Source organism: Vollenhovia emeryi, unplaced genomic scaffold, assembly GCF_000949405.1.
Source record: "Vollenhovia emeryi isolate VEMERY1.0 unplaced genomic scaffold, V.emery_V1.0 DF939179.1, whole genome shotgun sequence".
Classification (NCBI taxonomy): domain Eukaryota; kingdom Metazoa; phylum Arthropoda; class Insecta; order Hymenoptera; family Formicidae; genus Vollenhovia; species Vollenhovia emeryi.
In genome coordinates, this window is record NW_011967187.1 from 108503 (window position 1) to 131668 (window position 23166).

Consider the following 23166-nt stretch of genomic DNA (forward strand, 5'->3'; position numbering starts at 1 on the left):
CCCCCCTCGTCCCGTACTCCCGGCGTCATCGAAATTCCGGCTGGAAATCATTAAATTGCACGCACTCACACGCACGTGCGTCGTTCGCACTGATGGCCGCTCTCCTGGCGAGCCCCCTTCACCTCGACCCTCCCGCTCTTTCGCTCTTGCGACCTTCTATGACACTCGTCGAACTATCCACACGAGTGATACCTCGAATTTTGGCGTGTACCCGGGCGAGGGGCGCCGATTTTGGCGAATACGCACTGTTTCCCCGTGAAAAATTGACGATGACAGCGATGACGATGGCGCGCGAAAGGCAGAGAACGAATTTTGGCAATTATCGAGGGCGATGCAATATTTCGTACGCCGTCCCCCTTGTCCTCCAACGCTCGCGAGACGAAAAACGATTCGCTCGGCGGTATTGAAAAGGCGAGCGAAAGCGTCAGAACAGAATGGACGAGGCTGCGAATAGAGATGCAACCGTAAAGAAATGTTTGCAGATATCGGCTCGTGGGAGATATTGCGAGGGTTCGGAGACCGTATCAAGCGGCAACTGCACGCCTAGCTGCCACATTGTTATCAAGAATCGTGAATGAAACTATTTCGCTTATCAGTGTATTTCAACCGATTTTCGTTTGATCAACGTATCTGTTGAAGTAGCACACTTTGCGTTAAGATATAGATACGACGTCCGAACGGTATTCCAGCGATATTAGATTTCTCCGCTGGCTTAGCACCACTTTCCTATGTACATATAATAAAATTGATACATAATTACGCCACGAAGGATAATATAGATAACGCAGGCGGAGGTTGCTTTACCTTCGCGACGAACTAATAATGATTAATGACGATTCCGCGAGTTGTAGTATTTTTTAGTTGTAGTATTAGATAGGGAAGAAAAACCGCGTGATAGAGAGAGAGAGAGAGAGCAACGCTTAAACGCCAAAGAATAATCGGGTGATTACGTGACGAGAGCGGTCTGAACTTTGTACTTTGCGTCTTTCGGGGCCACGTCGGTCGCGCTACTCGGGCGGCGATTAATGGCAGGATTCGTGCGCGAATTCTAGGTGCAAAGTGGCCGTTAAAAAATTCAAGTTTCTCATGTACGGCGCGGATTGCATTAACCTTGGTTCGACGGGAAAGTATTTTCGGAAAAGGCGGTCTGTAGCCCGCCTCGGCACGTTGCTAATTAAAGCGCGCTTATCGGCGCTGCTCTCGCGCTAAAGCGAGAGTCGAAAAGCGATTAAAGTTCAAATTTAGCCTAAAAGTACGACGGTAATGTGACAGCCTCCATTAATTTTCTTACATGTCCGGGAATCGTTGACGCTTTCCTGCGCCGGGTCGATGGTAGGAAGCGATCGTTCGCGACGTTATAAAAAGATTTCCGCCGCGACAAAGACGATCGGTCGGGGACGCGGGACGCCCGGCGGATCTTTATCACGTGTATATTAAATTAGCCGCGCGGACTAGTAAATTCGCGCGCTAGTAAACGCCGTTCGCGCGCGCTCGCGCCGCAACAAAAATGGAGAATTAATTATTTAGACGAGTTACGGGCGCGCCGCGTTTATTGGTCTACATTAATTACGGTTTCGCTAGCCCGGCTAGTGCGCGAGCCGAACAATTGAGTCGTTGTGTTTTGATAATTATTCCCGTGACAGTCATTAATAATCAAGCGTACGATATAGCCGTGTAATTAACTGCTCTACCGGAAACGCCTTCTGTGTGCCCCCGACAGTCCCATCGACACCCCCGAACGAATTCTTTCATTTTCCGAAAACCCCGACGAGGAATGTGCGGCCAATTTTCAAGAGATTTCGCTACAACGCGCGAACGAAGGCTAGAAAAGAGTCCAGATATCGGGGACAGGAGCATTGTTAAAGGTTTATTGAATGAAAGAGAGAGAGAGAGAGAGGTGTCGAGAAGTTTTACAAGTTTATCGCATGAAAGATATATCGGTAAAGAGAGCGGGAGCTCCCGACCAATTATATTCTGAAAATAAGCTGCTAACTTCATAGAGGTGTTAAAATGCGGTGAACGGTTAAATGACCGTTTCAACCCTTTGATGTTAATTCGTTCGCGGAAACTGTCATTGGGAGGTGTGTCCGTTCCGCGGGAAATTCACGCACGGGGTGGTCAGCGTCGGACAGATGAAATTACTTTCCGCGAGAATCATTATCGGGAGGTACCATCAGATTTATCGAAAGAAGAGCGCGGGAGCATTATCGTGGACGCGCCTGGAAATTTATAGGGTCCGGAATTACCATGAAACCGGCGTTAGTGCCACGTTCGGCACAGCATATATCGCGCTAGGAGAGAACACGTTACCGGGCACATAGAATTCGAATGAGAGCGAGAGAGTGTTCGAGAGAGAGAGAGAGAGAGAAAGAGAGAGAGAGTGTGTGAGAGGACGGGAGAGAACGAGAGGGAGAGGGGGAGAATGCATCCCTTTCCCGAGCAATGCAGCCGAGCGTTTCACGCATGCATGGAAATCATTAAAATAAAATGGCCGATAACAAATGACTGTTGCAAAGAGGGGAGCCCTCCCGGTTGGCGGCCATCTTGGTTCACGTGACCGTCATCCGGGCAACCACGGGCACGCCACGCCCCTTTAATGATTTCTACCCCCTGGCGAATGTGCTGTACGTACGTGCGAAATTTCTCTCGTGCATGTGTGTGTGTGTGTGTGTGTGTTTGTTCAGGGATACGTTTGTGTGCGAGTATATCCCCCGCATACGCGGGGTACAGTCATCATCAGTAGTCTAGGCGGAATCACCCTGGTACAGCCTCTTCCAAACTCGCCGTCAGCGATCGTTCGACCGAGAACGCAGCTCCGGGATTCAACGCCCGGTTTTACGTTATTCGTTGGAGAAAGTGGCCGCACGGCACTCGTGGCATGATGAATTATGCACTTGAGAAGTACACGATGATCCAGTTGGATTCATTTCCAGTCAGTTTGATTGGTTGCCTGGCGGGGCGTCGCGAGGCCAGGAATCCGCGTGCCGTCGTGCGAACGTCGTCGTCGAGTGAAACGAATTTGCTGGCAACGTGACCGGCGGTGCGATTTCGATCCAAGTCTCGACACGCGGGAGAATTCGCCCGGGATTTGCCATTTTTCCACATCCGCGTCGTCCAAGGTTCAAGTCGTACGGCCGACCCTGACGTCCTGGCTTTTCTGATCGCGAAACAGATCATTCTCGCGTGTCGGCCGGCGCCCGAAATAAGCGAGATTCAAAATGAGCTAGATTACACCGGGATTGAATTCCGGTCCTAGACAATGCCAGGGTAACGATACGCTTGGGATGACGTCGTCGGCGGTGCCGTTGCATTTTGCAACTTGTCGTCACCGCCGCGTCGTGCGGGCTCGCCGCCCGAAAGTTCAAGGTTCGCGTACACACAGTCAGCCGAGTCGAAGTGAATTTTCGAGTCGATAGCAGGCAGGCGGGCGAGCAAGCTCGGGGAATCTAGTCTCGGCCCGGCGGCGGATACTCCGTTTGATGATGCGGGTAAGGCACGCGGGCAAACGTTCGGGAATCGCGGCCGGGCACAGCAAAGGGCGGTAATAGTTGATCAATAATCCTGTAACTTGGTTAGGCGCGCGTTTATTTTGCCGAATGCGACCTATTCGCTCGGCCGAACGTCAGCCGGCGTATTAAGCCGTGAAAGTTTTACGAGGCAAAGATTACTGCCGAGTCTCTCCGCTTTGTCCCACGTGTTCGTTATTGTTTCCACGGCGCGTCGCGTTTTTCTCACCTGGGAAACGAGCACCCTTTCGTGATGTCGTCAAACGCATTGTCATTTGATGCTGCTTATAGACCGGGCGATTTTAGGCGAGAAGGAACATCCGTAATTCTCCGAGTGAAATGCCGAAAATAGGATTCAAATGATTCAGGAGATCGCACATCGACCGCGTGTTGCCTGACGTCAATCGCTACGTGGCGACTAGAAAAATATATTAAATTCACTACGAAGCACTCGCGGCAGCCTCGCGGACTGGTTTAATCTGACGAGTTTGGTCATTTCGCGAGGAAGAGGTCGTCGCGCGGATTCGAGTATTCGCGAGCAAGGTCGTTCAACGCTCGAAGGTGCACCGCGATTCTTCCTACGACGACGATGATGCCAACGAACTTCCTGTTGTTGTCGGTTGGCCTGGTCGTGTGCGGGTGGAACATTATTCGGGCATATGGTAGTCCCTTCTCTCTCTTTCTCTCTCTCTCCCTATACGTTCTCTCGCCCTCCTATCCTCTCGGAGTGGTTCACCTGCCTCGCCCGAAACTCTTTACCTCTTATTTTTTATTTCCCTTTTTTTTTGACCGATGCCTTCGCTTTTTCGGGCCATCCACGGGGCACATCGGGGTTACCGACCCGGTTGAGGCTCATAACCCTTCTTCGTCGCTGTGGCACGCTTATTTCCACACATCGGGGCCAATGAACCCTTTTTTTCTCGCGATCGGTTACGACCCCATAAATCGATTGGCCGGCACGTGGAATAATCGGAACCGCGATACGTTCGATGCGACCCGCTCCTTGACTCGCGGCTTCGTCGCGAGTTCGGCGCGAGATTATGATTCTATTATTACACCGTCAGTGTCGCCGAGGTTATTGAGTTCAAGAATCAGCGTTCAACGTAACGGATTCGTATCCCGTTGGTAGATTTAGAGGAGCCCGAAGGTTAAGGTTGGAATTGAGAGATCGCCAGGTACGCCCGGCACCGCTTTCGCTTCTACTTCCGCGGACAAAAAACTCACCGAGCAGAAAGCTTCGCCGGCAACTTTTCTTCCCCGCCGCCGCGGAGACGAGCTCTAATTTCGGGCCGGCCCGTAATTTTTCTCGCGGGCTCAACCGAGCATAATTTATTCCCGATGCCTGATGAGACCCATTGTCGCCCAGACGATGCCGGCGCGCTCGCTCGCTCGCTCGCTCTCGACGGCGAAGGGGGTTGAAAACGAGTCGAGTCGAGCGGGGTGGGCCCGCGGAAACGAGGGGTTGAAGTGGTCGCCGCGCACCCAGTCAAGGAGAGAGGAAAAAAGGAGAAGGAATTATATAAGACACCGGAAGAGGAGTACAACACGCGGCGCCTGCCTCCACCACCCATCCGCATCCGTCCGAGAATGGTTAACGATCGTTTCTGGATGCAGGACAAGATCATCGTCCCCTTCCCCTAACGACAATCTCTCGTCGCTTAACAGGCATTTCGTCGAGACCTTTTTTCCCTTGTCCCTCCCTCTCGTTCTCTCTCTCTTTCTCGTAGAGCTCGGCGTAGAACCTCGAGTCATTAGGCAGACCAGGGTAAAAAGGGGTAAAAATTAATGTCTCAGAACGAACGCTCGGCCTGTCGAGTGGTCGGAGCTAAGTCCTGATGGCCCTCGTGTCTTTACGATTTTTCATCGCGAGCCATTTGTTCGTAAGTTCCTAGAAGGCTATACTCTCCTCTCTTTCTCTCTCTCTCTCTCTCTCTCTCTCTCTCCACCCCGAGTTACCAGTTGAACGACCTTTGATTCCTCGATGAGGTTGACGTACAACTGGATTAATAACGAGCTAGCTACCATTCCGAACGGTTCTAATGATAGATAAAATTCAATTGGAAAGTGAAAAATTTGCCGAGATATAAGATAAATCTTGTTTTCGGGGCGCAGAGACCGCGATTGGAACGGCAACGATATTACAGAGTTGCGGCGCGCGTTGTGAAACGAACGTTGGCGAGAAAGCGAGTTGGTTCGGGGCTTAAGCTCGCACATCGTCGAAATCGTCCACGCGCCTTCAAGCCTGTCGCACACGGCGAGTACACGTTTCACGTAGGTAGGTAGAGCGTGTGCAACGCGGACGCGTATCGCGCACACAACGCCGGGCCCCCGAAGTTTCCGACGTAAGACGTCCGGAGATCCGCCGCGTTCTCGTATGCCGTATGGCGTCCCGCGCGTTACCTCCCACACATGCCGTGTAGAAAGTTTACTAGATGGAAATCTATATCTTATTTTACGGCCGGCCGTGCTCAATATTCTTGACCCGCCGGCCTCGAGAGCGGCCGATATAAATGGTCCGCGTAAATCTTTCCAGTCCGAGGCTCGGCATCGCCGATAAAGTGATGCATCTCTTCTTCGCGGGGAGATGGAAAATATTATCGACGCTATATTATCGCGAAACTTGGACGCGCTTTAACGGCTTCGGATTAATTATATTCCCCAAGGGAAGGCGGATAGCGCGCGTTTCTTTGTTTTAGACGAAATAATAGTATATTGTTGGGAAATCCAACGTGCGTACACATTTAACCGGTCTGACAGCCTTGTTTTGCTCGACTCCTTTCGGTATATCGCGCGGGGAATAAATTAGTCATCCGTAAAGACTAAATCTGTGTCGCATCGTAATCTCAGACGGAGCGATTAACATTACCAAGTCATTAATAATATCAATTAGATACACGGTTAATGCGATCACGCACAAATTCGCGTTTTGCAATCGCAAATGTTTCCGCGATAATCGCGGCGCTGCATCAGCGGTATCTATTTGTTCCACTTAAAGATGCATTTTTATTCCGGACCGTTTCAGCGCGGACGGTTCTCATTTTGCATGGCTTTCATTCTCTTTATTGGATTATTGGACGGCCGGTGCGATAGCGCGCGAGACGCGTCATCGGTAATCGGAGTAATTGCAGATGCAAAATAAATATACGTCGTCGCGCTGGCGGCGCGCATTACCTATCTCGCGCTCGCGCGCGCGCGCGCACCGCCACTAATAACTATCGATAACGCGACTGAAGAGGAAAAAGAGGGGGGGGGGGAAGGATGAAAAGAGAGAAACGTTAGCGCGCACCGCCAGCCTCGTGGCATTTGCCGGCGCGAAGTTATTGCATTCGAGGCTGAGGAGCATTAAGTATCCTTAACCCACTGACCGGTTCTCCGCGGCGCGCTAAAACGTGATAGCGCTCACGGTGCGCCGCGCGCGCTCGAGGATCGTATCTGATTTTGCGCAAAAAGTCCGGCTTTCGTGCCAGATTAGAAAGTCAATCTACATTTCGTTAGGTGTAACACCGTTCACCGCGGCGGCGCGGCGTGTAAGTGTAATTACACGCGGCGCGTATCGCGAGACAAATACGACGGGGAAGGCGGCTGGGGCCCGCAGTTTACGGCGCACCTTGGAAATTCGGCTCTCCGTCCGCGCCCTATCCCCGCGGCCATATGGCGGCGCGACGTTTGCGCTCCGAATAAAAATATCGCGGATATTGTTATTCGCGCCGCTCATTGGTAACGAATAACATCCATTAGCGAGCACTTGGCGAGAATAAATAACTGCGAATATTCGGTGCACTCGATAACTCTATATATATATATTTTTTTTTTTAACGGAGCTCTACGTCGAATGAAAATAACGAGATTTTGAAAACACAGTTCCCGGTAAAATAATTAATCCGTGCCGGAAGAGGCCAGCGGGGATATTTTATTTGTATTTCAAATATTCCTTTTGTTTCCACGACGTACTTATGTTTCGCCGTGGGAGAGGGATTTTCGTCTCGCTAGGAGAATCTTGAAGGAGCGTCTCCGCTCGCGAAAGGGTTGCGAAAGTAAGTCAGTAAAGCAAGGGTGAACTTTCGGCCGAATTCAAAGATTAAAACGGCGGTGTCTCTTTAAGCGTCTTGCGAGAATCGCGTTTCTGGCATCGTCTCGATTCACCGACGGTCCCGGGGCGTCATTTTTAATTGCTACTTCCGAAAGTGCGAACGTTTATTCACAAAATGCGATCGTTAATGGGGAGAGGGAGCGGCGTCGCTTTTACGCCGCGCTAAATAAACGACGAATTCACGACAGCATGAAAACTAACGCGACCTTGCTTTTTATACCCGAACGAATACTTATTACTTCTAGCTGCATCTCGGACTATTCTATATCAGCCGCGAGCGATAAGATAGCCGCGGGAAAAAATCCCTCTCATGGCAACAATCTCAGGACGCGCTGCGGATTTGCGTGTTGCGGAAAAAGTGAACGCGCCTTGAAAAACGTCCGTGGCGAATATAACGCAACGTGCGAAATATAATAATTTGATGCGCGGCTCTATGCTACGCGCGCGTATTATTAAGCCGCGCTCTCGCGCGCGTATACGTTTTACGATTTTGCTTCTTTAACTTTAATTAAATTATGAGACTGACACGTTTTGATACGGTAGTGCTAAAATACCGAGTATCCGATATTAAGGTACAATCCGATTATTAAATCGACTCGCGGCATTAAATGCGGGCTATTCCCGAGCAGCGTTAAATTCCGTCTAAAAGTATCTCGCTCCCTTTCTTCATAACTGAACTCCGCGGAGAACTCTCGAGAGTCACGTGATTTGTCCGGCTAGGCGAGCTCGCGGTTTCCTTTCCCATTAAATTTTAATTAACTGCGAGTGGGAAAAAACGAAGTAAGTGCACTATACCCCACAATATGCATACTATAGCCCACGTTTTGCCATCCCGCGTAATTAGTTTCATCGACCACTAAGGCCGTACAAGGTGTTGGACAAAAAGATGGGAGACTCGCCGAGTCTCCGCGAAAAAGGACTTAACCGTTGTTCCTCGTTTGAGAGGCAATTCGAAAACGTCGTACTTATATTCCGCAATCGTTCCTTCGTATAATTACCAGCGCCGGGAAAAAACAAAAAGAAACGGGCGGCGGAGAGCGCGACGCGCGGCGCCGTAATTTCGCGAGGGCCCGGCGCGCGCGCGCTCGGCTACGTTCGAGAAATTCGCACTTTTGCAAAGTGTACACTGTCGTCGCGTTTTCGATTTATCTATTTTTCGCGGAACTTTCTGTCGTTACGGTTGCTGCGCAAAAATGTCAATTCACCGGCTATTAGTTCGCCATTCGGATCTGTCAACAGAACGTCGTGCAAACACTGCGCCGAGATTCCTTATCTCGTATCACAAACAGACGCGCGGTGACAATCAGCGCGCGGGCGGGCTCGCTTCGCGCGAGTCGGAAAAATTGCCAAGGCGATTCGCGATCGTGCTCCTCCCGTCGTCGCCCGCGTTTCGCCGCGCGGCCTCGATAATCGATAGCGGAAGCGATCCCGCAGCGGCGGGGCTCGACGGGCGGATACGAAAAAAAAAAAAAACGATTGACGGTCATTTCTATTGTCGAATCATTCCGTTCGATACGATCCAAGGTCGAGACGGGGTAAAAAAAGAGCGTGGGCGTATGTATCGTCCTCCCCCCTCGCATCCCCACGGTAGACTCTCTATTCAAATTAACCCTCACGGAAAAAATGCGGAACCGCCGCGCGGAAGGGTTGGTAGAAAATTAGAATAGGCCGATGCGCGCGTCGATAGGCTATGCATATGCGCCGTGACTGTACGTTCATTTCTTCGACCACGGACCATACGGCGCTCCTCCCGGCTTAATCACTTTTCTTTTCTTCTTCCCTCCCCCCCTCCTCCTCCCCCTCCCCGAAATCGTATCTTTTCTCTCACCGGAGTTTACCGATATTTCAACGGACACGGGCGGAACGCATTTGATCGCGGCGAGAGAGAGAAGCGGAGCAATTCGTTCTGGTTGTGAGCTAAAAAATGTTTCCCTCTGAACGCAGTAGCGGTCGAAGTGATATTTTTTAACCGCGTCAGTGTTCTCTTGACCACACCTGGCATTTTTAATGATACAGAAAATTTATCGCGAGAAAACATTACCTCAGCCAGGGCTTGAACCTGGACCCTCCCTACACTCTAGCTGGGCGTCTCACCAATTCGACCGCCGAGGCATGTGATAATATTTGTCGCAGTAACGGTATAAAGACGTTGTCTACGCGTCTGTTTCGACTTTATAAATATTTCTTAATTTTCAAACCCTGGCTGAGGTGACATTTTTTCGCAGTAAATTTAGAATAAAATCAAATTTAGAATTGTTGTATCGCCAGTAATTAAAACAAAATACTCAAGGATTAGATCGACCAAGGCTGGCAGTTTTATTTTATTTTAAATTTTACCACGACGTTTCGGCCAGTAATACTGGTCCTTTTCAAGTGGATCCTATAGCTTGTGACAACGAAGCATCTACAAATCAATTACTTACAATTAGTCAAAATATATAACGGTAATAACTTGTAAAACTATAAATTATAAAAATATAAAGCGGTAATAAATTATAAAAGAACTACGAGTAAATTTCTCAGTCATAATATAAAATAATAAATTATAAAAGAAGAACTTACAGGAAAATATAAAATTAGGCTAATCGTCATCGCACATAGAAATATATACGCCTTCGCACGTGTCATGTCACCAAGAGACTAAATAGTTGGAACAGAACAAAGGGACATTGCTAAGATCCTCCCGTTATGACATATAGAAGGGGACCGGAGAAACAAATAAATAAAAATAAATATGAAGTTATAACTAACTAAGTGAGTCGAACGATTTTATCGTATATCGTGTTCAGATTTTCAGTGTCTTTCTGGAGGTTAATAGTGTTATTAAATTTCTTGATAAAAAACATCTCTGCGATTTCTCTGCGTCTATAATGTCGTTCTTTGTGTAAAATTAGAGGATTTGACCAGTCAAACTCATGTCCGAATATTGTCCGATGTTTGCTTACGACAGAGTGATTTGATGTCGGTTTTTTGATGTCGTTGCAATGTTCCCTTATTCTCGTTGCAATATGTCTCTTAGTTTGGCCAATATAGGTCGCGTCGCAGTTAATACAATCAATTTTATAGACAAGTTCGGTCTGTTTCGTGTTGATTATTTTATCCTTCCCCTTTCTTATAATTACGTCAAGTTTTTTAGGGACAGTAAACACAATATTCATATTAAATTTAGATAAAATGCGTCCTATTTCTTCACTAATACCATTGATATATGGTATAGTGAGATAATTTTTACGTTCAAGGCTCTCAGTTGGAGGGTCGTTAGTGTTAGTATTGTATCGATGACGTAATAGTTTTAATCTTTTTGTAATGTGTTCTTTAATAAAACGGGGGGGATAAGAGTTATTTAGGAGAATGTCTTGAATTAACTTAATGTTACTGTTATGGAAACGTGCGTCAGAAAGTAAAATGGCTTGGTCTACTAAAGTTGTGATCGTGTTAATTTTGTATTTTGTCGGGTGGCTCGAAAGGTAATTAATGTATCTTCCCGAAATTAGAATAAAACGTTTAGACACTGACACCCTGTCGCGGCTCCGAGTCCTTTATTCCTTCAAATTTGCGTTCGTCACATTTGGGCCGTACGAATTTTACTTAAATATTTTTTAGGCAATATTTCGGAACGCGATGAACCCTGTGAATAATATATTGGTCGTATCCTAGCGTGACGAAATCTTATACGGAGCCAGTTGCGCGGGAAGAAAGATGGCGAAGTTACGAACTTCAGTGTCTATCGATAATCGTGTCTTTTTAAGTCGCTACGGCGGAGCTGAAGTTGAGTGTGTTAATTACTAAATACGGGCCGGTTACATCGCTCGCAAAATTGCATGAATGCATGAATTCTGGCGTACGAGTAATTTACGAGTACGCTGCGCTGAACGCGGGCTGGTATTAGAACTAACGCTCGTTCTGTTAAAACATTCATAGCGAGGCTATAGGTCGGCTGGCTGATTAGCCTGCGATATTAATCAACGAAAATTAATCAACTTCCGGGTTTAGAATATTCTCGAAATGCGAAGATTTCGTCGATAATTTCGCGGGTAAAAAAAGGGGGGGGGGTATTTGGGCGGGAAGCTCGTTTCGCGACTCGTCAACTCCCCCGTCGTCTCGTCTCGCTCGCAATTTTTATTTCTCGGCGCTCAAAGCGTCGCCGCGCCGTTGTTTAATCTTTCATTCCGCGCCATTTGTGATAAAGGGACCACCGGCGTCGCTCTTTTCCGCGGCTCTCTCGCCCCCCCCCCCCGCCCCCGGGAACCCCCTCGCGCCGCTTTCTCTTCGCTTTGATTTTTCTCGAGACGTCTCCGCCGAGAGGCATTCCGCCGCATGAATTCTTAACCGGCGAAATTAGCGAATTAAAAGTGCGAGAGGGACGGAAAAAGGCGCGGACCCGGAACAGACTGCTGCCGGATGGCCGAGGTAGGCGGAAGCGAGAGCGCGGCGGACGAGAGGAGGACCTCACGGGGTCTGAGGGTCCGGGGAAGGTTCGCGTCCTTCTCCTCGTTTTACCGCGGCACCTCGTAAATACGGATATGCAGGCTCGTTTCCAAACTGTTCCGGGCGGGAGCGGGGACGCGGTGAGAAACGGAGCTCGCGGCGGAGGCCTTAATTTTTATTCATGCGCCGACGAAACGGCAATTTTTCGCAGTATTAAGTGGGCTTTAAAATTGTCCGGTCAATTTCTTCGGCAGGACGTGCTCCTTTTTTCAAGCACCGCTATCGTCGTCGGCGGCGGCGGCGACGCCCTCCACGGCGGGCTGGTCGCCCCCTTTCAACGCCCGGTGGCCCTCGCGATGGACGCAAAGTCGCATGCTCCATTCCGCGGGAATCCTTTACAAATTACATCCAATGAGAGCACGTAGTTGCGTAGTCGCTCGGGGGAGAATGCCGATGTGTTATCGGTAACGTGGCCATTACGCATCGCCGTCTTTCACAGTGCCGATTACGCTCATAGACGGATCATTAGGTCATAGATGTTACCAAATGGACGCCCAGATTACGGGCTTTCGCAGCGTTTAACAATCGCGAGCCCGTAGTCCTTTGAGATTGTCCCGCGCCAATTCTACCCGCGCCGCTTTTCGAGCGGCGATTTTCGCAGCCAACATACACGCGCCTAGTTAGCGGCTCCGGGAAAACCGATTAGTCCCTGGCGCGTAGGGCGGTCGATCATTAGATTTTGGCTGGGAAATTGAGTTTTGCCCGCTGCCGAAGGGATAATCTTTGGTAGCCTCTGGCCTGCTATGCGCACGGACTCTGTTCCCGTCTCTCTCTCTCTCTCACCCTCTCGCCCCTCTTCATCACTGTTTCTCTTTCTCTCCCCGAGTGCATCCCGATCGTCGCATACGGACGCACGTGTGCATACATGCATGCGCGCGCGTGTGTATGTGTGTACGTTGCGCGCACGTGTGAATATACGTACGACCGCGTTCATGCGCTCGCGCGGTTGTGCGCGCTTGCGACGGTGGCGGCACGTAACTTCGGTTCCATTATTGAGCGATCGGGCGATCGAAAAATTCCCGCGCTTTTTCGCACGCGGCGGCCTCTCGGTGGGGCGAGCCGGACCCTCATTGGCCTGGCCGTTTGGTCATCCTTGCGCGCCGCGCTGGTACGAGAGGGGGTGAACGGACTCGCTCACCCTCGTTCTCTTCTCTCTCTCTCTCTCTCTCTCTCTCCCCCTCGCACTCCGCACCCTCGCCAGGTATTTGTCTAGGCTACAGATATTGACCAGCTATCGATATCGTGGACACTCGTCGATATTATATTCTCCGCTCCGCCCGCCCGCCCACCACCGTATCCGTTCTTTCGCTTCGCTCTCCCACCCCATGGATTTTACCGGCCGTGCGTTCTCGTGTAAATTTCGGTTAATGAATTATATGTATAATATATATAGACACGCGTGCATATATGCGCGCGAACGATGTAACTCGTGTGCATATTTGCGGAGCGATGGAACGACGGGATGAGGGAGGAAGGGGGGGGAACGTCGGCACGCCGGCGAATTCCCGCCGATTTTTGAACGCGAACGACCAATCGCCGCGTGCCCCGCCGCGCCAGAATTTCATCGAAATGAGAAATCAATACGCGGCGCAAACGCTATAACGGGATTGTTCCGTTGCAAAAATGCACGTTTCCGAGTATGTCGCTCCGCATTCGCATTACTTCGATATTAATTATTAACGTGCCAACGTATTATTGTTTCCCTGATTTATATAAACAAAATTTACGGAGAATTAAATAAATGTAATTTTGTAATTGCGATTTTTGCCCCGCGCAAAGGTACAATCTAACGTGAATGCGTTTGACGCCGCTTCCAATATTTTTGCGTCTCCGCGCTCGAGCCTTTGCGTTTATTCTGAAATTCGTTTTATTAATGACAAAAAAATATACCGTTAAATAGTAAAAGTACGACTAATTAAGATCGATTAGTATAAATCACCAGGCGCCTGTTCAGGCGAGAAATAACATTTATGATTTACAGGGAGTCAACAAGCTCGTTGGGTTTGCATGTTGCATGGGTATAAATTTCCCACCGCCCAATCATTTCTCCTTAAGACGTTCGAAAATAGAAATATTTCGATTCGCGGCTAAACTTGGCGCCGAGCGCTCGCAGGTCGTCACGAGATACCGTTACAAGGTTTGCACCCTCTCCCTCGGTGCAGCCGAGGCCGGGGGCTGCACATACGGGCGCATTTAAAACATTTTATCGGTAGAAGTGCAGAAATCCAAAGCGACCCTTTACATACACGCCCAAACTCGAGCACCACCCTGCGGAGGACGATGACGAAGGGACGTGTGTGGGGGATACGTGGGGAAGGGCGGTTATTAATGTAAGGGGTGGCTGAGCAGTAGTTATTTGGTCGTGGGTGGCCCTCCCGCAACGGAGAGGGGGGAGGGAGAGAGATAGAGAGATGTAGAACAAGAAGACGGGAGGCCGAGAGATGGGCCGGCAAAATCAATGCGGTCCTTCTTTCGCCGGTATTTACGGCTAAGGAACAACGGGCTCGGCCGAAGTGGCGCGGCGGGGAAATAAAAAGATAAGCGCCCACGCGGAAAATCAGGTTACGTTGGATATTCTCGTCAGATCCGCGACGTCTGCCTTCATAAGCCGCGATCTCCCCGCGATCGAGGGGGAACCCCCGGGCCCCGAGAGCCGCGTCGAATCGCGAGTTTACCGCGGATCTGCGTCGCGCAGGACGACATTCCCTTCGCGCGACTCGCCGTGGAACGATTCGAGAGAAACGACTCGACGATTCGTTACATCGGCAAAGAAACGTCGGGGGATCCGTTTACTTTGTCAACGAACCCCCCCTTGGATCGATTGTTACTCGGGGATTCGTATCTCTCTTCCGTTCCGCATTCGGACGGCTCGATTAAATAGCTCGAATACCCGACGCGGAGCGTCTTTCTCTCGTTATTTGTTTTTTTTCTCGCTGCTTCGCCAAAGCAAATCTTCGTTAAGGTCAACGAGATTTTTCCAAGGGGCTGGCGGCGCGCGCTGACCGTTCGCCTGCGAGGCTAATACCTTCCGAGTGACTACGCTCATCCCTTAATGAAATTCTTTCTGCCCGGACGCGACCCATTGGCTTGCCTTTGCAGCCAGATCGGGTTTTCTCATTATTGCAAATCCTTCGTGCCTGGTCCGGCCTGATCGATGTTATTTTAGTCGCGAGCTGCCTCCTGCGCGGCTGCAGATGCATCGTTATCCAAATATCGGAAGCCTCGCGGGGCGCGAAAGAGCAGTACGCGGGGCGATAGGATGCACTCGTTCGTTCGTTCGTTCGTTCGTTCGTTCGTTCGTTCGACTGTGCGTAGGAATATTTTACTTGCACGCATGTTGCATGCACAAAGCAATTTCGCACCGGCGCGCATTGAAGTTAGTCACAATCGGGACGCATGATTGCCCGTACAGACAATAACTGCATATTAATTTATTGATTATTGGCTATAGCCCGGACGATATAGTATTCATAGAATTTACTATAACAGCAATATATATTCGTGCACTAATTTATTGACCAATAACTCGGCGCGAGTTCTATAACGACGAGCCCTGGGCAGCGGTGTGTGGTGGGGCACCAGGGCTTAACGCGTATTATTCTGCATTAATTTACGGGCGGTGCCGATTACGCGGCGGTCGACTTTAATCGGGCGTAATCGAGGAAAAAGCTCACGCGCGGACCCGATGTCGTTAACAACAACAAGCGAACAAGAGGGCCACTCACCCGTATGCAGTCGTGTGTGCTGCTGCACGTGGCTGAGTTGCTTGAACCTGCGGTCGCAGTAGCTGCACTTGTACGGCTTCTCGCCGGTGTGGACCCTGATGTGCTGCACGAGCTGGTGATTGCTGGAGAACGATTTGAGGCACTGCTGGCACTGGTGCGGCTTAACTTCGTTGCCGGCGATCATGCCGCCCGGTCCAACGCCGACGCCGACACCGACACCCAGACCGGCCAGGCCGCCGGCGACGCCGCCGCCGGGCCTCCCCGTCAGTGCACCCGCGCTCAGCTCCCTCGCGTGCATCTGCATCGCGCTCTTGTGCATGAAGATCTGCGAGAAGAACTGCCGGGGTTAGTTGGTACGCTGTACTTTTCGCCGAGCAACGGGGGATGGCAGATCGACCCTGACCGCCCTGACGCACATTTCGTAGTCGATCGCCATCGCTTTCGCATTGCCGAAACGGCCAAGGGGTCACCTCGCCTCCTCGGATATCGATTGTTTTGCAAGGGCTTTCAATGCGGGAAATCGTTTAGCCACGAAAAGTATTCGTTATTGACAAGCAAACGAGGCGAGGGGACCGCAGGCTAATGGTATAAGTAATACCGTATCGTGGAATCGATGTTTTACCAGGATAAAAAAGTTCTTGCGATGAACGAGTTCAACTGAATCGTACACTTTGTATTGTTCATGCGTTAAGTCAGCGAGATTGGTACGACAGAATAGATAGAAAGGGAAGAACGTGCGGTCTTCGTTAACAATAATTAAAGTACGTTGTTCCAAGATACTGTATTCTTTCGCAGTTTCGGCAGATTTCAGAACACGCGCGGGGTTCGATCGATCCTCGTATCTCTCTCGTCCGCGTTAGTCTTCACGGATACACTCGGGGGTTAAATTACAGCACTGTTATAAGTCAAGAGGACGCGCGAAATTGCGTACCGCGGCGTTATATCATCTAATCCGAGTCGTAGTGGTGGCTGAACTTGGCGATTAGAAGTTACCAAGGTCGTGGTACTGCAAGGCCGAGAGCCAACGTTTATAATCGCGGAACGAAGGTGCGGTGCAACTTGACCTACTGACCGATACCACAAGTTCCGTTTCTGAAACCAGCGTGAGAACTTGGAACCCGACGAAATTTGTAACCCAGCTCGCTCACCAGCACCTGATTTAGAATTGCGGCGCGCATGTTTCACGCGAGCGCGACACGATCGAGGTGTATAATTTTACGATCTCTGCAGGAGATTTTAGTACGTCCACCGTACGTTTCATGTCAGTTTTGTGGGCGATTACTTGTGCGTAGATGCTTACGGTTAATTATCGGCTTCGCTTCCATCGATCTCAGCACCACTGCAAAAATCGCGAGAGAAAGAGTTAAGGGTTGCGCGGCGGTGCGTACGAGAGCGGCCCAGTCGCTATACTCCGGCTCTTCCTGAGCGCCGTAAGGAAGAACCGAAACTGATAGAGCGGCGGATCGGGCCGCGTAGCCGGCGGAGGAGCGTTCAATTTCGGGTTCTCCTCATTCGGGGAACAGGTGTTACGCCAGTACCGCGGGTGTGGGTGTAGGTGAACGAACGAAAGGGTTAACGTTAGGGCCGTACAGTCCGCGGCAAGAGCGATCGGGCGGGACTCGGCGCGGGGCAACAGAGGGGCCGAAAACTTGGCGGAATTAAAGCGTCGGGCGGCGGGGCGGGGGGGGGGGAGGCGACAGAGAGGGGCAGGGAGATGGACGGATGGACTCGCGAAGACGGCGGAGGATTTTATTAAAATATGTTAAAACTGTAATTAAAATCGAAAAATCTCGTGAGAAGTTTTAAGAATCTTAGGTCACCCCTTTCGCGACGAGAGGAGCGCCGGGCTCCGTGAGAGCGAGAGGGGAGGAGGCGGCCGGGCGGGACGAAGAGAGAATTGAAATTGTCACCGGGGGTTCTCAAGTTTCCGCGAGTTCAACCCTTTCCTCCCCCCCCTGTGCCCCCCTTCCCCCCCGCCCCGTTCGCCGTTCGACGTGACTGCGGATACTTGACGGGGTGACGACGATCTCGGTGCTCGCTGGGCATCCCTGGACTCTTTAATCCCCGTGGGAGAGGGAGGGCTGCCCGACGCGATTTTATTCCGCGCCTTTTTCCTCGCCTTTTTCTACCTCCGCCCGGACACGGTCGGCCGGCTGTTGTTCGTCACCGATTTGAATGAAATTGCTCCTGTTTTGTGGTACTCAAGGGAGGGAAGGGGGGAGGGGGAAATGTTGCGAACGGCGCGGCTCCGTTTAATCGATGTACAAATGGTAACGCCGATACGAGCATTGATGCGTCGATTTTGTAGAATACGAGGGACGGCAAAAACATTATCGGTGCCCGCAAAAATAATATATTGAACGTATGGCAGAGATAATACATTAATATAATTGCTCTGAAAACTACAAGTATAGGCTACCTACGTTCTGCCTTGGCTCGCATCGGCCATTCTTGTTCCTTGTTTAGTTTTAACGAGAGCCCTACTTTCATTCTAATGTTTATAATTGCTTTGATTCGTACGGAGAACGTAGGAGTGGGAGAGAAATGCGCCTCTGGTTGTCGAGGGAGTAGATATTTTTTACCGCTGCAGAGCGAAGGTTGGCACTGCGGAGGGAGTATTGCGTTTCACCGAAGCGAATTCGTTCTTATCGATATCCTCGATAACGTCTTTTGATATCAACTTTTCTATTTACTCTTGTATATTCATGTTGTGTAATCTCTGTTCGCTTGTACGGTATTTTTAAGGTGTAATTGCTTGCCAACACGGATTTTCCCTTTCGAATTCTTTGCCCCTCGTAAACGGACTTTCACGATGATTAACCGGGAGCCGGGAGTGACAGAAGGGTTCGTGGAAAAAAAAACGGTTTGACGCCGTGGCAGGATCGCGACGCGAATTTTTAACGATTGCCTCGAGTGTTGCGTCGAGATTTCTTTAGACTTTGAATGTAAGTCGTTTCGCCGATAAAATGACTTGTTTTTTTTATATTTTATATTTCCTCGTACACTCGCATTGCGTAATGAGACAAGAGCAGGAATGAAATACATTGGAAGCTCGTACAATTCCGATCAATGTTCTTTAATTTCGAACGTATTGTTGTGAATTTAATTACAATTAAACTGCGGAAACGAAGGGGGGAGGGTGGAGGATTATTTTTAACGGCTCTCGGAGATAACGAGACGGCCATGAAATCTCGGCAACATCGACATACGAACAATGTCGGCTATTATTCTCCCTGGAAGTTTTTCGTCGCAGTTCGGTGGGAATGCCGCAGCTTTCTTAAATTTCAAAACTACGCGGTCATTAATCAAATTTTTATCTCCTGGCAGACGGAAAATTGCGTCCCGACGCCCGACTATACTGGCGGTTTGAATCTTTTTTTCTGATTTATCGCCGTCGCCAGCCGCGGGAAAAAAAGAGAGAGAGAGAGAAAGAGAGAAGTCGCGGCCGCGCCGGGGCCCGCGAGGAGAAATGGAAAGAGGAAGAAGAAAACGGAAAGAAGAGAGTTGGCCCGCGGGCCGCCGGCTTAATGTCCTTAATAATGGAAAAATATATCAAATGACACCCGCTGTATTTCCTTAGAAGCATCCTTCGTTCCGATTCTACTCATCCCGTCCTCTTACCCTTTGCGATATTCATATTTCTGCGTCTGTCTCCGTTGCCCGCAATTTTTTATTAACGCCCGGATCGCTCATTAAGCTCTAGCCCGCGTTCTTTCCCCGGCGCAGCCGAATCCTAGGCTCTCGCGACTATTTTCGGTCCACGGTGATTTATTCACGCGCGATAAGGGACTGTTCCGCCTCTTATTTCGTATCTGTTTTATTTCGACGAGTCATCTTTGACACAGTTGCGCCGAGACGACTCACCGCGGGATTCTCGCATGAAAAATGCACGACCTCGTTTTTCCTGCTATTCGAATCGCGACGGATGGCCCCGTAGCCCGCGCCGGCAGGTCTCCCTCTGATGCTGATGCTCGAAGGGATCGTTAGCATTTCAGGAGGATCCGGCATGCAACCCTTCTCTCTTTCCTTTTTTCCCCCCATCTCTCTCTCTCTCCCTCCCTCCCTCCCTCCCTCCCCTTTTACCGTGAGTTACGTCCGTGAGTAACGTCGGGCCACTCCAAGTGGGCTACTTTATACACTTGGAATACAAAGCGAAGGTCTCACCTGCTGACCATATGCCTCCTCTCCACGCGCGCGCACACACGCGTGCACGCACACGCACACACGGTGCCCTGCGTCCACCCACGCGCGCTGGCCGTGCAGCAGCTCACATATGGTATATCGTTGCCCGTGTGTGTGTGTGTGCGCGAGTGTGTTGTGCGCGCACGCTTGTGTATATAGTGTGCGCATACGTGAGCGCATAACGTGTACGGAGACAACGTCCAATCTAACCTAGCATGACCTGACTCATTCGCGGACCTACCTACCCACCTATCTATCTAAACTACCGCGGCGGATAGTGTATACTGTAATATAAAGGAAAAGGGGGAGAACCACCCTTTCTCTTCCCTTCGCCCGCCCCCCCCCCTCCCGGTTCCCTGTAATTGTCAGCTTTAATCCGCCCGAATCGTTGCACGTTGATCCTCCGCGAGGTATGTTGTCCGTTTCCGGTCGACACGGACAATCAGTTGGTCGATCAGCTGCTTAAAAAGGAGCAGACCCGGCGATTTGATTTCCGCGGAACCGATTTCTGCGGTCTGTCCTGTCTCGCTGCCTCCCTACTTCTCGCATCTGTCTAATTTTAGAGTTGAATATAGAGATGCACGAATCCTGACGTGTTCTCCTCCCGTCTACCTATTATATCTCATTGTGAGTAGTCCTTTGTCTACGTGAATCATTGAATTGCGGATGGACGGTCAAAAATGTCATCGTTTATTTTGTCCCATTACGTTTGGTAAGCTTGAAAAAAACGCTTGCCGCTATTAGACTCGGTAAATGTTACACACTTTCTAAAAGTCAATCAGTGAATTATCACTGAGAACGGCGAATGGTCACTGACTTGCAGCTGCAAGTGTGTACACTGAGAAAAATTTTCTTCGGCTAAACCAATCACATTGTCAATAAATATAAACAAGGCTCCAATAAAACAATATTAAAATTAAAATTGGTATTAGTAGTTAAAATAGTAAAACGTTTAATAGGGGCAAAATTATATATCAGTGAGTTCTAATTTATTTATATATATATATATATTATATAATACAATTAAATTGCGTTTCCGATGGTTAATTTTTGCGATTAAATTGTGGGTACATCCGATGAAATTCATCCGACGAAATGCAGTTACCGATGAAATTTGATTGAAAAACCGATCACATTTTTAATCGGCTGTATCTGTTTGTTATCATGTAACTGGATTATCCGATTACATTTAATCGAACATATTTCTCAGTGTGCACTACTGAAAAATGCAGTTGTATACTTATAACTGTGAGTCAGTGATTATTCACTGTTTTCCGTGATAATCCACTGACTGACTTTTAGAGGGCACAAAAACAAGCGTCGTTATTTTATAGAAGGAGAAAATGGCGAAAAAATAATTCAAGTGTTTTCGATAAATATATTTTAAATGCTTGAAAGGGAGAAAAAGTGAAACTTCGACACCGTCGCAAACACCTTAAGGCTCCTTTTCTCTCTTTACTTCCTTCTGCTACGGTAGGCAAAATCCGGCTTCCTGTTTCGTCGGCGGATAGGATCAAATAACACGACGCGGCACATCGAAATTAAGGATGCCGAAAGGTAGTCGTTATCCTGCGACTTGTGCGGAGTAGGCCGGCGAGGTAAAAGAGGAGAAAAGAAGCGGGGAGGCCGCGAGATCGCGCGATAGCGGGCTATCGATCGTATTAATGTGCAATGCGTCGGCGGGGATAGCCGAGCCGAGCCCAATGTCAAGAGTGCAGGATTGCTAGGAGGGTATCGGCGATCGAGCGAAAGTCTATCTCAATGATCGGCCGGCCTTGCGGTCTTGTCTCGACGTCGTTGGTAACGCTATATTCGACTCGGTTCGTATAACTCGACGGTAAAATGGATACAGGGTCGCCATTTCCATCATGGGGGGCAAACGGCAGGAGCGGCGTCTGCCTTCGCGAAAATAATAATTTCTCAATCTGCAAGTTTTCCGACGCGCACAACCGCGCCAACTTCCAGGAAGAAGGGGAGAGAGATAGAGAAAGAGAGAGAGAGAGATGAAATATGCAATTTTTAGCGCGGCATCTTGAAAATATTAATTATTAACGGACGTTTTGGCCGCCCTTGTCGCGTCGATATTTTCGGAAATATCTGAACGCTCGTCGTGATTTTATTAGCGTGACACATGACACCTTAAAGACGAGAGACCGAACGATCGAAGATTGTAGAGTAGCGACTGGGTATACGAAACGGGTTTGCGTTTCGATCCGGACGACGATTGTCCGACGAACACCCCCTCCGTTTAACGGGCAGGTAAAGACACTCTTGTAGGTATAACCGTAATTCGAATTACGTAGATAATTTAATAAGCGGCCATCAGGCAGCGATCTCCATCTTGTGATTAATCATCGGATTAAGTGAACGAGCGATGTACATCTAGGGATAGTTGTATGCGCTATCTATGTCTAAACTACACTTCGTGTACAGTCTTCCCCTTCAATTGACAATTCGTCAACGAAGCACTGATTTCCCTTGAGAACTGATCCACCTGCGATTTCTTATGCGTCCCGCAATATTATTTTCCAATATTATTTCCGTTAGCGTCACGTTATTGTTATTATTATTAATCATTCCTAATGCAAATGCGTGAAAGACATGTAAAAGATCGACGGAGCACATTGTCTGAAATATGCGCTCGAGAGACATTTCTCTCTATAATTAGATTCATCAGACTCGTGGCCGTAGCTATTTAGCGCGCGTGACAAACGCACCCCCGGGGATAAGCTCTCTCTTCTGGAGCCACGTGGTCGCCGCTCTCCTGGCGTGAATTTTCGATCTTCGGGCTCAAACTAGCCGTGGAATATATCCATCAATAATTACCTGGGGCGGCAAGTGGTGATGAGGATGCTGATACGCCGGCGGTACATACGGCGGGTGGCTCGGCGGATGGTTGTGGGGGTGAGGTCGGGGATGGTTTTGATGCTGGGCTTGCGGCGGGAGCGGTTGGGGCGCGGGGGGCGGTGTCCAAGGCCCGTGGTTCGGCCCGTGGCTTTCATTGGTGCCATACATCTTCAGGGAAGAATCTCGAGCACGCAACCTGAAGAGTCCCACCCGCCCCGGTCCACGCGCGACGACACGAAGGGCCCCGGCACTGCCGGCATGATCGCGAGCGCTCGCGCGCCCCTCGACCACCCCGATGCGGAATTTTAAGTCGCGTCCCGCGCGTAAG

The 23166-nt window shown here is 49.7% G+C and overlaps 1 protein-coding gene across 2 annotated transcripts in view; it reads right to left on the reverse strand.

The window, feature by feature from the left end:
* The window catches only part of LOC105563199 (zinc finger protein 497), a 55437-nt gene extending 32555 nt beyond the window's left edge, over nucleotides 1-22882 (reverse strand). The window contains exons 1-2 of one of the 2 annotated variants that reach the window (XM_012014581.1): nucleotides 22818-22882; nucleotides 15810-16134 (exon numbers count right to left, since the gene is read on the reverse strand). In XM_012014581.1, the coding sequence (XP_011869971.1) occupies nucleotides 15810-16128 (319 nt within the window). In that variant the 5' untranslated portion in view covers nucleotides 16129-16134; nucleotides 22818-22882. Of the gene's footprint in view, nucleotides 1-15809; nucleotides 16155-22817 lie in introns of those variants that run through there. The other variant, XM_012014580.1, reaches the window with a different exon arrangement.
* Nucleotides 22883-23166: the final 284 nt, after the last annotated feature.